The following is a 14,625-nucleotide window of genomic DNA, read 5'->3' on the forward strand; positions in this document are numbered from 1 at the left end:
GGAGCTTCCACCTCACGCGGCTCCCATCACTATGCAGCCATCAGACTGCCGAGAATGTAATCTAAACGGCCGGTGCGTGCTGATGCCGCCGGCCGGAGCTACTTTAACACTTTTTTTTTTTTTATTTATATGGTAAGCTGGATCGGCTTGCCATATAAAGTAAAAAAAAAGTATTAAAGCAGAGCCGGCCGGCGGCATCAGCACGCATCGGCCGTTCAGATTACATTCCCAGCAATCTGATGGCCGCATAGTGATGGGAGCAGCGTGAGGGGTGAAAGGTCAGTGCGAGGGGGCGGAGCTTTCACCCCTCACACTGCTCCCATCACTAGACGGCCATCGCACACGGCTGCTGGGTGCTGATGCCGGCTGGCCGCATTAGCACCCAGCGGCTGCTTTGATTAGTTTTCGGGCAGCCTGGGGGGCAGCTGAGCGGCTGTCTTCATGGCCGCCCAGCCCACGGACCTTCCGGCCCACCGGGAAATTTCCCGGTATCCCGGTGGGCCAGTCCGGCCCTGGTGACCATGGATGTGTAAGTATGGTGAGATGGAGTGTGTGTTAAAATGCATGTGTACGTATATGGGTGCCAGAGTGTATGTTGGAAGGGGGCAAAAAAACAGACAAAATGTTTGGGGCAATGATGTTGTTGAAGTTGGGGGGCCCCACCGCAGTTTTAGCACCAGGACACTGTGGTTTCTAGTTATGCCCCTGGTGTAGATTTTCTCTTTCAAAAACAAAACCATGACATTTGGGTAAAACGTGGTTTATTCCCTAAAGTAGAAGGATGAAAACTGGTCAACCACTATGTTACACTGTTGCTAGAAGGACAGGGCCGACTTCTCAGTTTGCATTAAGTTAAGACACAGAAATTAATTATACATTATAAAGGACCAGTTTAGGTCTTTCAGCAGGAGAAGCTCATAGAGATTGGTGCTTCGTACCATTTTAGCTGACACCAGAGCCGGACCAGAGCCGGACTGGGGATTAACTGGTACTGGGAAATAACCATCAGCACTGGAATATCCATGGTGCCATTTTTGGGCACACTGCACATGTCAGGTTCTGGCCCCAATATGTTTCATTCAGAATAGCGACAAACCATGCATTTTAAAAGTATATTTGAAAAACACATTAGTCATAAATGAGATACTTATACAACACATAGTTCCTATATCACTGTGGCCCATGGGATCATTTAATGGGTATGGGGCCAACTGAGAGAGCACCAGTATTGTTTGAATAGTGCAAAAAAAACATCTTAAGTATGAAATGAACCATTTTCAAATCACTTTCACATTATGTGCAAATAAGCTTGTGGCTCTCCTAAAAATTTAAAGCTAAAAATGTAAGAGGGAGGCGGAGGGAGGGGGACATGCGTGAGCTACATGGGTTAACAGAGAGAGTGAATGCGTGTATGATTATATGTGTAAGTGTATATTATTAAAGTGGCTGTGTGAGTGTATGGTTTTAGATTGTGTGTGCATTTATGTTTAAGTGGATGGTGTTAGAGTGTGCGTGTGTGTATGCATGTATGTGTATGCTATTCGAGTGTGTGTGTGTATGTATGTATCTTGTTGTAAGTGGATGGTGTTAGACCGGCTGTGTGTATGTATCTGTAATTATATGTGCATGTTGTAAGAGTGTGTATGCATGTATGTGTAACGTGTTAGGGTGGGTATGTGTATATGTATGTATGTTTATGGTGTTAGAGTAGCTGTATGTATGTGTTAATGAAGAGCTTCCTCTGACCATCAAAATACCCCCCTACAACCTAATTCATTCCAATCCCCCACCATAATAATTATCCTCAACCACCATATTAATATCCCCATCATCATGTTTCTCTCCACATAACTTCCAATCTTACCATTATCACCCAATATCCCACTACAATCATCCACCTCCATCTTCATGCCACCTAACATAACTTCTTATCATCTCTATACCAACTCATTTTGTCCCCATCATCTTGATACCCTTCCCTTAGCATGCTCCCCTTCACATTCATAAAATATTCTAGAATTATTTTATTCATTCAAACAATTCAACATATTCCATCCTCCGCATCTAAATCTAGCAGTCTGATATTGCTTTGCGCGTCTGCCAGTTAGCGACAGGCTGGATACGATGTCATAGCTGGTGTGGAACTGATTGGAAGACGTCAGTGGGAATTTGATACTTGTGAGTTTCATACTCAATGTAACTAACTATGTGGCCGCAGATGTCTTTTGCCCCTGCAGCTGCATTGGCACACGTATAATAAGATGGCTGCCCTCATGACTGGCCTTGTAATGCTACAGAAACTCTTTTTTTGCTTTAATGAATAAATACCTAATCCAAAAGAAAAATAGATTTATGCCAATCTGAACATAGCTGTGTCATTCTCACAAGGAGATGCTGTTTGATTCATTACCCATGGGCTCTTTCACTGGCATATGCCTGCTATTTTAGATACGGCTTTAGAGAGCAGCACATGGTTGGACATGCATAAACCTGAGCGTTCCACCAAGGGCTGTTTTGTACCAAAAACAATAAGGTTTTCAAGGCAGTAAACGTTTGTTAGTTTTACATTGTGGAAAAAGACAGACCTATGAGCAGAACTCAGATTTCACAATCTTATGTTGTATCCCCACCTCCTTTGGGTAGTCTATCTTGTGCACACTCCAGCAGATAATGTTACGTACTGAGCTCCAATGCTTACAGTCTTTTTATAACAAACAGTTTCATGTCCAAAAAAAGAAACAACAGCAGCTGTGTGCTGTGGCATTTATCATATCAGTTGGATTTGCTCGATTATAAGACGAGGTTTTTTCTAGAGCAAATGCTCTTAAAAATACCCCTCGTCTTATAATCGGGGTCGTCTTATAATCAGACCTCAACTAGGTCTGACTATGAGACTAAGATCCAGATCCCCCGCAGCGATGCAGGGGACCTAGATCCCCCCCCCCCACTTACCTGTAGTTCTGAGTCCCCGGTGCTTAGTCCAGACAGCGTGTAGAGCTCTACGCGATTCGCGTACACAACTTCCGCTGCAGCCGGGAGGAGGTGCGGTTAGCAGCAGGGGTTGTCTGCATCCATCGCGCAGACCTTCCCCGGCTGTCAGAGATCAGAGTTCCCCGTGATCTCTGACAGCCGGGGAAGGTCTGCGCAATTCAGGAGGCAGAGTGGCACATATGGGGTCAAAAGGCATATCATGGGGCACAGTGGCATTTAGAGGGTTAAAAGGCATATCATGGGGCACAGTGGCATATAGGGGGTATAAGGCATTTCTGGGGCAGAGTGGCAAGCCAGGGGGCACATGTGCATAACTGGGGGGGGGCAGGTTGAAAAAAAAAGGAAAAAAAAACTAAATATTTTTCTCAATCATAGCTTTTATTAAAAAAAAATTGTTCGCATAGTTTACATGAATTAACATTTACTGGTAAAACTTTTTCCCTACATTTTTTCTTTTTTTCACAAATTAATATTCAGATTTTGGGGTGTCGTCTTATAATCGAGCAAATACGGTAATTACTAGCCAAACAATTACCAACAATCAGATGAAACCTATTACATCATGAATATGGTTCATTTTGTAGTATCTGTACTCAGGGTATTAATAAAATAAAATAAAAAGTAAAACAAACTATAGGAGGCTTTTTTCCTTGGTATGAGGAAAGCCCAGAGCCTACTTTTAACCAAATATGACAAGGACTAAATCAATTATTTACTTCCAATGTAAATTTGTCTCTTTGGACTCATACCTACTTTATTTTGGTAATTCTGTGATACTTATGTCTGCTGCATTTCACCGCCTGTATTGACCCACTCAGAGACAGCTGTTACTTTTTTGGATTGAATCTTCCAATTATGCATGATAAAACTGTTACAGGCTGCTTACCAGAAACCATAAATACTATATAATAAAAAGTTATAGAAAATCCTTATCACCAAAACTATGTTTCAACTTATTTCTTAACCCCAATAAAGAGAACATGTTACCTTCCTAAATCAAATATGTTATATCCCAATATACTCATTAAAAATTGTGTTGGTAGAAAATGTCATATACTTGATATACTGTGTACAGCAGCTATATTAGCTCCCTCTTCTTGGGATCTGCATGGTTAATCCTCCACTTTATATTTTCAATCCCCATTTGATAACAGTTTTTTCATTGGTTCCGGCAATTTTTTTTAAAGGAGGGGACTTCAAGTCCGAATATTAAATAGATGTGTTAATTTGTCACCTTTTGCCACGTACATAATTCAGATAAAATAGCCCCTTACTTTTTAATCAAATGTCCGTAAAATAGTCACACTTATTCAAAACCAAAAGCGTATGCTGTAGCTAATTTTCAGGAATGAATTTTAACACTATGGACCATGATTACTTTATATAAATATGAAATGTAATTGGGGACTAAGGGGATAGAGTCTGAGCGTTCAGGAAGACACTGGGTGTATAGTGTCCATACAGGATACATTATTACAGCTATCTGCAGACTGAAAACACATTTTCTGGGTGTTTCAAGGTATCCAATCTTATTTTTCCTCATACACACAAATAATGTTCTTTTTCTCAGAAACCAGGTGATGGTTTTCAAGAGTTATACAGCATGTGGCACAGTTCGTCGGTACAATGTCTAAATACCAGTGTTCTTTTTTTTGATAGCTAGTTCTCAGCTATTTTCATTCCTTCACACTATAAATAACTGTCTGCTCTTGGCTGCCTCATAAGAAATGTACTTGTGTCCAAATTCTATGTTATATGGCTCTCTAAAGATCACAGATCTCCCCCTCAGTATAAACCTTTACAATTTGACAATTTGCTGTTTTTTTTGCTACTTTAACCCTGCTAAATGTAGAAGGTAACATTGATGTGATAAAGGTAAAATAAATGAGGCCCCATATCTACTAACGAGTGGTGTGTTTTTTGTTGTTTTTTTTCATCACACTCAACTAGATGAGAACAATTAAATCGAGGAACGTGCAACATACAACATTTTTATAGCCTGAGCAAAACAAACACACACATACTTATTTAAGTATGGATTTAAGAGTCAGTGTCCATGGCAAGTCTTGTGGGAGTCCACGATTCATATGAGACATTTAGTCAAACGTCAGAAGAGCAGCCAGGTATGTTATATTAATGATTATTAGACTGCATAGGTAGAGGTGCTGTTTTAGGCATAATCTAATATATACAGCTACGTAGCCACACACATCGATTCTGATAACATGTGGTCAATAAAGTCATGTGCTTTGTGTTATTTTCAAGAGAGCCAAATCCCTGACTCATGCACATGACAATTTCTTCGTTGTATTAACCTTGGCCACGTCTTCTGGAAGTCTTGTCCACTGTCCACTCAGAGATGAAGTATTTTGTTCTAGTGTTACCCAACAAAGAGGGCCAACAAACGACCTTATAAGACTTAAAGAGGCATTTTTGTTGGGGGGGGTCATGTCATTTTGGAGAACAATAGCCTAAATTGTCTGTTTTTATAATTTGCTCTGCCATAATGAAACTGGTGGTATGATGTTACTTGCTGGACACTTGAACTCAAGATCTTTCACATGAATTACATAAATGCCACCTGATCGTGGTAGAGTAGATCCATGCTTTGAGAAAGGTAGCAGGTGGTACCAAAATGTAAGGGGATGTCAAATGTATCAAATATATATATGTAGCATTTCATAATAAATTTAAAATGCATCTTGCATTTCTTTGTATCTTGCTTTATTTTTGGATGCGCAGCACTATACTTATTTATAAATGTTATGTGTGAGCTTTCCCACTGCTTTATATGTATATTTTGCTTCATATATCTATACTTCATATACTAATTTTCTTAGTGCCCTCTTGAAATTAGTCCTGATTATATCTTTAGGGCTGACATGTCTTACCTTTGTTGTTTTGACTTTATTCCCACTACTACAACTCCACCCAGACAAATCTGGTAGAACTTTGCAGTCTTCTCCTTCTAAACATGGCTGCATTTGACACCACCACTTCTGGATAACTATGGAAGCTGAAATCATAAGAGGGCATATCATTATCAATGTGAAGCACAGACAGGGGCAAAAATGCAAAAGAGCTCAGGTTGGAGTAGATTGGTCATTTTCCCAAAGTCAACATTTTTTAGTTCAGTACACTAAATAAAACCATGGCTTGGTATTTCCAGATTAAAATAATCTGTTTAAATGCATGTGTTTCTATATGAGGGCAGACATCTACACTAGATCTGCATGATTATTCTACCTTAATAAATTATTTCCCCCCCTTTCAACAAGCAATAGATATATTGAGCTGAAATAGCATGTGCATTTATCATGCACGCAGATATACGTTGACACCAAGACTAAACCATGCTTACCATCTACACATGATGGAGCTGCCCTTGTAGTTCCTGCAACTTGTCCTGGAAAACAGGAGCATTTTACAGTCTGTGACCGTTCTTCAATCTTGTTTTTATTGCAACATCTGTGAGCAGCAATCACCTCGCAGGTGCCTGGCTCTACGTGCACTGCAGAAATAAGAAAGCATCATGTTAAATTAATATTCCCCAAGTATTTAAAGTCTTATGAAATTCCTAGTTTTAAGGGCTCCATGTTCACAAAGTAAGGGATCCATGCTTTTTAGACCAGAGAGCAATATTTTATTTCATTTAAAGTACTAACTTCTGAGGTTTTGAGATTTTATGTGTCTCAAGGTTATATATATGGAATAAGGAATAGTCTATCTATGTAACATTGTGTCTACTAGTACATTTTCACCAAAAGCATAAAGTGAGTTTATTGCGTAAACAAATTGATTGTTAATAATCTTGAGACCAGTTGATCATTACATGGAATTCTAAACCTGACCATAAGCCATCACTCTATTACTGAAACTTTTGTTGTGTATATTGTTACCCACATCTTACAATATTTAAACCAGAATCCAATAGATTATTAGAGCTGGGCCCTCTTTTGCTACTATTAACCCCTTCAACCCCTTCAAAATAAAAAAAAAATGTAAAAAAAATATATAAAAAAAGATAATAAAAAAATTCTTAAAAAAAACCTTACATCCCATTGCCCTAGCATAACATCTAGCCAGTATAACCCTCCTGCCCCCGTTCACAACCCCCAAACCCGTTAAGCCATAGGCATAAAAATTATACAAAATTGTACACCTAATAGTATGCTCCCTGGTGCTGGGAAAGTCTGGAAAATCTATATAAATTAGGTATTTCTGAAATCAGGACACCTGAATTGATAAACTTGGAGGGGATTTTCCATCACTTTACCTAATTTTGAGAGGATTCAGAGGGAAAATGTAAAAATAAATTAGTTTATTTTTCTAATCTTCGCTAGTTTTTACTAAATTTCTCATTTTAAATTTTCAGCTAATCATCCAGCTATGGTATCAAACGAAAGCTCTATCTCTCCTTGAAAAAACAATATATAGTTTACATGGGTACACTATTCACAGGAAAAGAGAATCATCGCTAAACCGACTTACCCCAAAAATGAGGTACCAAAAACCCCTGGGATTGAAGGGGTTAAAGTATGTCTAAACACGTGTTTATGTTATTGTCAGCTTTGTATATTGTCAATTTTAATATTATTGTTCCGTTTCACTACTCCTAAAATGAATCATAAAGAAACAATTTACAGCTTTCATCATGTCCACCATGATCTCTTTACATCAATGTTTTCCTCAGTTAACATTAAAGAACCATCATTCATATGAGTAATATAGTAAATGTCTACCTTTTATATGTTACGTTTTATTATCTTTTTATCCCAGCTACATAAGGCTACATCATAGCCACATGCCCAGGAAGAGCGGAGCCCCAGTTGACCAACACTGGGGAGTTCTTAGGAGTGGTAAGAAGCCTTCAGTTGATGAAAGACATGTGCGTGAGTCAAGTGGGAGTATTCAATTTGCTGCGATATGTCTTGTGTCAAATACCATTTTTTACGATCCATCTTTCAGCATTAGAAAATTTTTACACTAATGCAATCTAATTTCATCATGTTTGTTGAAAATAATCTTGTTAACTGCATACATCTGTACTGTAGAACCAATGCACAGGGTAGGTCATTGGTAAATTGTAACAAATAGCAAGGGGCCAAGTGTTAAACCTTATGGAAGCAACGTCATTTGGAGTGGGAGGAAAACAGAGCTAGCAGAGACATATTGACTTTTCTCTGAAATGTAGAAGAAAACAAGTTTACATGAGATCTCTTATCTTTATGAGCATATTTATGAAGTTTTTTTTGCATAGTCCAGGGAAATAGCTACAGTAAATGTATCATACCATGAAATTCCAAACGTCACTGCATAGTTTAAGTAAAGCTAGCTGAACCAGTGTGGGCGCAAATGGGTTTAAATGTGCTGTTCCTGCAAGTCTGCTGAATTTCAAACTTTCATACAATAAATACATTTTGTATTAGAAACATAATTACTAATACTACAGAATGACCATGCTCTTTTCAGAAATAGTTATTTAACCGCTTCGTGAAAAAAAAAATTATTTGCTGGGTTCCAAGAAAAAAAATAATTGTTGACCTGGGCATAAGGGGTTACTTTTCTATATGTAGGAATCTGGACCTGCTTTCGTATCCGGAGGGCAACCCACATCCGCTGGTCCTCCTCGGTCAACTGCTGTTGGTGGCTTGGATGGGAGCTGCTCAGGGATTCCTGGGCTCCGGGCACTAAAAGATCCTACCTTCAGGCTTGGGGGTCCTGTTATAGCTGGTGCATGGAATAACACATTGAGCCCTTTTAGACCTGTAGTGATGATTCTCAACTTTCTGTCGCGCCTGTTTTCGGAAGGTAAGTCGTACCGGTCTATCAATGTGGCACGTTCAGCCATTTCCGACAGTCTGTCGTCTTCTGCGTGGAATTCGGGTCTCCAGAACCCCCTCTTCGAGGTATTCCTCTTTCTGGGACGTTTCTATCGTTCTTTGTTGCGTGGAGTCATGGCCGGATAATGACTCCTTCTCGCTTTGCCAAGTTGGCTCTTTTGTTTTGTCTGTTTCCTTTCGGAGGGTGTCCGATATTACGGCTTTTGGTATGGATTAATTCACCCCCTTTAAGCCAGTTTCGGTTCCCACAGTGGGGTGATGGATCAAATGGATTTTGCCATAAAATTAGGGATAACTCTAGCCCTAGTGTAGAGATAATCTAAATTGTATTAAAGATAGGAGGTGTATATTTCCCTCCCTTTTCCTGCCCCCCCTTATCTTAGGTGTGTTATTGGGGTTATGTTCTACTATATTTTAAGTGATGTTATGTTTGTTTTTGTGTATTGCATTGTTGTATGCAGTTTTCTTTGCATAGTTTGATCTCGTCTGGATTTTCTTTCGCTTCGGACGGAAGTTTGTTTTCCCGGTTCTTTGCCTGTTGTGGTTTCCGGTTGTTGGATAGGATCATGTGCTACCTGTTCAGCTATTTATGGACACGTTTTGTTTCTCCTGTCTTTAATAACATTTAGATTATCTCTACACTGGGGCTAGAGTAATCCCTAATTGTCACATTACACCAAAGCCACTTTTTAATTTACAAACTAGATTAGGTGTTGCTTTTATGTGGGGAGAATAAATCAGGTTTGCAGAGGTTCATTTGATTAACACGAGAGAGAATGCTTTACATGCTTTTAAGAGTTCATCACACAGTACAAATGGACACAGGAGGTACCTTTATTAAGATGCAGCAAGACCTTAGTTGAGTTGGCACCCAAACTACACTATAAGAACAAAAGTATTGGGACACCCCTCCTAATTATTGAATGTATGTGTCTGAGCCACACTTATTGCTAACCAGTGTATACAATCAAGCACATAGGCAGCCATCTCCATATACAAACATCAGCAGAACAATGGGTCGTACTGAAGAGCTCAGTGACTTGGGATGCCACCTTTGCCACAAGTCAGTTTGTGAAATTTCTACCCTGCTAGATTTGCCCCGGTGCACTGTAAGTGCTATTATTGTAATGTAATATTGCAAAGATGTAAACTATGCACACTCACAAAGCAGGGCTTCCAAGTGCTGAAGAGCGTAGTTTGTAGTAAGCCGAAGATCACTATGCTCAATATGAAGTGCCATCTGAAGTGGTGTAAAGCACTAGAGTCTGGAGCTGTGGAAATGTGCTCTCTAGAGTGATAAATCAAGCTTCACCATCTGGAAGACTGATGGACAAATATGGGTTTGGTGGATGCCAGGAGAACATTACCTAATGCAATGCATAGTGCCTACTGTAAACTTTGGTGGAGGAAGGATAATGGTCTGGGAAGCTGTTATAGAGGAAGGACAAACTACCGTATTGGCTCGAATATAGGCCGCACTTTTTTCTCCCACTTTAAGTCTTTAAATGCGGCCTATATTCAGGGTCTAGCGCCCGACGCCCAGGACATGCAGTCCCACGGGGGAGAGTGCCGGCACGGGAGATTGTCTAAGCGCATCATACAGACGTTCACCGGCAGCAGCGATGCGAGCATAAACAATCTCCGCTGCCGGCACGTCTGCACGATGTGCTTTAACAATCTCCCTTGCCGGTACTTCCCACAGCGGAAGTGCCGGCACCGGAGGTTGAATACGTGTTATGTGTAGATGTCCCCCGCCGGCCCCGCAAGACCCCGTGGAGTCTGCACCGGTAAGTCTGGTGGGGGGACATCTTGGGGACGGAGTGGCAGCATATCTCGGGGAGGGAGGGGTAGAGTGGCAGCATATCTCGGGGGGGTAGAGTGGCAGCATATCTCGGGGGGGAATAGAGTGGCAGCATATCTCGGGGGGGGAATAGAGTGGCAGCATATCTCGGGGGGGAATAGAGTGGCAGCATATCTCGGGGGGGTAGAGTGGCATCATATCTCGGGGGGGTACATCTTTGGGACAGAGTGGCAGCATATCTCGGGGGGGCAGAAACCTTTTTCATTAAAAAAGCACCTAACTTTTAGGGTGCAGCCTATATTCGGGTGCGGCCTATATCCGAGCCAATACGGTACATAATTATGTCTATCTAGAATGCAATGTCACAAAGTCCCTTTTGGTGTAATGTTCAGGTGCCCCAATACTTTTTTCCATATAGTGTATATAGTTCTTTATGCACTCCTTCTGGGGACCTGTGGTGAGTGGCACTGAGTGTTAGTGTGTTGGGCAACACCAGGCATTGTGACTGTATCTTAAATGTAGTCTGTAGGGGGCAAATATGCTTTGGTATTGCTTAGAATCTTAACTTTATATAGAAAAAGCTACAAATGTTTTCAGGATCTCTTCTTCATATTCTTTTAAAGGAGAGACTTCTGAAGTCCCAGTTTTTTTCTATTTTTTCCCTCTTTGTTGCAAATTATGATGTCACTCTGCACATAGAGCTTATGTTCATCACTGTAAGTGTGAGCATATGGCAGAATCATTGTTTTACAACCTAAACAATAAATGAAGTCTGGATTCTATGGTAATAAAGGGAGTGCAATTATAATCAGATTTTATGTCGCTTTTGACCCAGGAGTAAATTCACCCTTCATTTCACGGTCTTTGACAGTCAGATCAGAAACCGTGCATACATTTTATGATATGTTCTTCCTGTCATTAAGATTCTTGCAGTGTTTTCCATCTGTGCAATAAAATAATGATGGTCTATGATAGCATAAGGAGAAATTCACAGCAGACACAACAGATCTGTCTTACTCTGACAGTGTGTTTTCATATTGCAAAGTTGGTAACAGAGGTCGGAATACATCAACTTGGATAGTTACGCCCAACATACAGGTTAAAAAACAACTAAATAAAGCTATAACGAACACTGGTGGATTCAGGGTAGGAAAAACATATGGGTACATGCACCCACTTTTAACAAATTCTGTGATTGCTGCTATTCACTGCTCTGTAATCAATACCCCTAAAGCTACTGTTGAATTACCTGACTGCGCAGGACTGCTTTTTTAATCCCGCTCCCGCTGATTTTTTGCCCAATCCCGCCCCCGCTCCCACAATGTGGGTGTTCCACTCCCACCCGCTCCCGCCACATTTGTGGCCAATCACGCCCACCTCCTTACCTGAACAGAAAGCTACTGTTGAATTACTTGACTGATTTATGGTGTACAGTAGAGCCCTGCGCGGGACTGCTTTTTTAATCCCGCTCGCACGCTCCCGCAATGTGGGTGTTCTACTTTGTTCCTGGGCGGAGCAAGAGAAGAGACACTGTAAGGGAGCAGCGCGAAAGCAGGCTTGCAGGACTGCGCAGGATTACCGGGACCCACAGGTACAGTGCCAGACCAACCGCTCCCGCCCGCAACACCAGCAAGACCGCCCGAGCTTGCAAGTTTTTTGGCGGGCCCTCGGGACCCAGGGGACCCGCCTCCCAATGCAGTCCTCTAGTGTACAGGACCAAGTGTGATACTTAGATGTCTTGCTTATGGCTGAACTAGGCTTGGCTCCATACTCATGACAGGATTATGTCTTGCCCAGTCATATTATTAACCTGTGTAATATTCTCATTACTTTACACCAGAACTGGAGAATTCCGTTTCCCAAAGTGTCCAAAATGCATTGGTATACCACAATCTGTGTGATATAGTTAACTATGTGGTTCAATAGACGTAATTTAATCAAAAAAGGTAATGACAATTGTCAGCTGTCCTAATTGGACATTCCCACCAGCAACACATTTGCTCCTCTCAAACTTCCCTGAACGCCGTTACTTTTTCCTGAATTGGCATCAAGTGTTAATGTCTTTTTAATCTGTGGTTTATTATTTGAGTCATTGCAAGGGGGCTAAATCATATTTATGATATATCACAAATGTGACTCATAAAAACTAACACATATGAATGCCACAGTAGCTGTCAAAAAGCATCTAGACAATTTTAAATTTTATTTTTAATAGTTCAGCAGAACCTAGCCCAAAGATGGCCCTTCAAGACCATCTTTAAAGTGGAAATGCCACCTGTGAAGTGTGCTGTTACAAACAACCTATGGCTTTTTTTCTTCAGGAATACTGTGATAGTTTTAAGGTTATTCAGATGTGTAGACCATTGTTGCTGTCGAAACTTTACTTAACTTGTCCAGAGCACACCTGTTTTTGAAAGATTTACGAACATACCAAGGAATGTTCTAAATGAGCTGATCCTGTTAGTCTTTAAATATGCACTAATATATTTAGTAGCCCATAATGGAAACCTTGACTTATTCAAAAATGCAGTTATTTGAGTCACCTGCATTTAAATTGGGATATTAGCCATGGCATACTGGTAGCAAAGGCACTAAGCGTGTGTACAGTATAAAGTATCTGTGTAGAGTCAGTTTTAGACTGTGTGACCCTGTGTAAATAAAAAAAACTAAATTACAGGCATAGATCACAGGTTGCACACCCCAAAGCCAGCCCTGGTGTCCACGTAGAATTTGACCAGCACCCAGATTACACACACAAATTACAGCCCAGCCTGAGCCATCTTTGTCCCCAAACACCCTGCCTGTGCCATCGTTGTCCCATAAACATCCTGTCTGCGCCATCTTTGTCCCATAAACACACTGCCTGTGCCATCTTGTCCCATAAACACCCTGTCTGTGCCATCTTTGTCCCATAAACACACTGCCTGTATTCTCTCACACATTCACAAAATTCATCCACATACCAATTCATTCATCCTCACGCATTCACACAATTCATCCACACATTAATTCATTAATTCTCTTACTCATTCTCACTCTCTTTCAAGATTCTTACAACCTCCCTCTCTCACAGTCTCTTCCCCCTTCTCATTATCTACTGCCCTTCTTACTAGTATGAAAAATACTACCATATAGGGTACTATATGTAAGGGATGGATATGGCCCTCTAGAAAAAAAAAATTAAGGATGTGGGGTATTTCCGTAATCAGGAGATGCAGCTAAACAATTTCGACTGGGTTTCTCTGCCATAACACATACCCTGTGCAAAAAAATCTAAGCAACACAGAAGTGTTTTCTAAGTAAGTGCTGGGAAAGTATGGAAATTCTATTTAAATATTAAAAATTTTGCTAGATTTTACTAAATTTCCCATCCTAAATTCTCAGTTAATTATCTAACTATGATATCAAAAGAAAGCCCTCTCTTTCCTTGAAAAAAACAATATATAGTTTACATGGGTACACTATTCACAGGAAAGGGGAATAATCGCTGAGGCGACATACCGCAAAAATGGCAAAATTGCTCTGGGACGTGAGGTACCAAAAACCCCTGGGACTGAAGGAGTTAAGCAGGTACCTGCTTGTCAACAAAACTGCAATCTTGGCACCTTAAGCAACAGCCTTGTTTGCCTGTATTGTAGGACCTGCACTGACCACAGAAAGCAAGCAGATGCACAAGGGATGCACTGGTAAGTCGGCACATGGGGGGTATAATGGCTGATTCTGGAGGCAGAGTTGCATATAGGGGGTTAAATGAAATATCAGGGAAGCAGAGTAGCATATACGGGGTTAAAAGGAATATCAGGGAGGCAGAGTGGCATAAAGGGGGGTAAAAAGGCATATCTGGTGCAGAGTGGCATATGGGGGTATAAGGCATATCTGGAAGACAGAGTGGCACATAGGGTGTATAAGGCATTTCTGGGGGCAGAGTGGCAAATAGGGGGTCAAGAGGCATATCTGGGAGGCAGAATGGCATATAGGGGTATAAGGCAT

General features: G+C 40.9%; 1 protein-coding gene across 2 annotated transcripts in view; it reads right to left on the minus strand.

Moving 5' to 3' along the window:
• LOC128475298 (chemokine-like protein TAFA-2) overlaps window positions 1-14,625 on the minus strand; it is a 171,170-nt gene that overhangs the window by 18,928 nt on the left and 137,617 nt on the right. For both annotated transcript variants that reach the window (XM_053457775.1, XM_053457776.1), the window contains exons 3-4: window positions 6,353-6,502; window positions 5,883-6,007 (exon numbers count right to left, since the gene is read on the minus strand). In XM_053457775.1, coding sequence (XP_053313750.1) covers window positions 5,883-6,007; window positions 6,353-6,502 — 275 coding nt within the window. The remainder of the gene's footprint in view (window positions 1-5,882; window positions 6,008-6,352; window positions 6,503-14,625) is intronic.

The sequence above is a fragment of the Spea bombifrons genome, chromosome 2, assembly GCF_027358695.1.
Source record: "Spea bombifrons isolate aSpeBom1 chromosome 2, aSpeBom1.2.pri, whole genome shotgun sequence".
In the NCBI taxonomy this organism is placed as follows: domain Eukaryota; kingdom Metazoa; phylum Chordata; class Amphibia; order Anura; family Pelobatidae; genus Spea; species Spea bombifrons.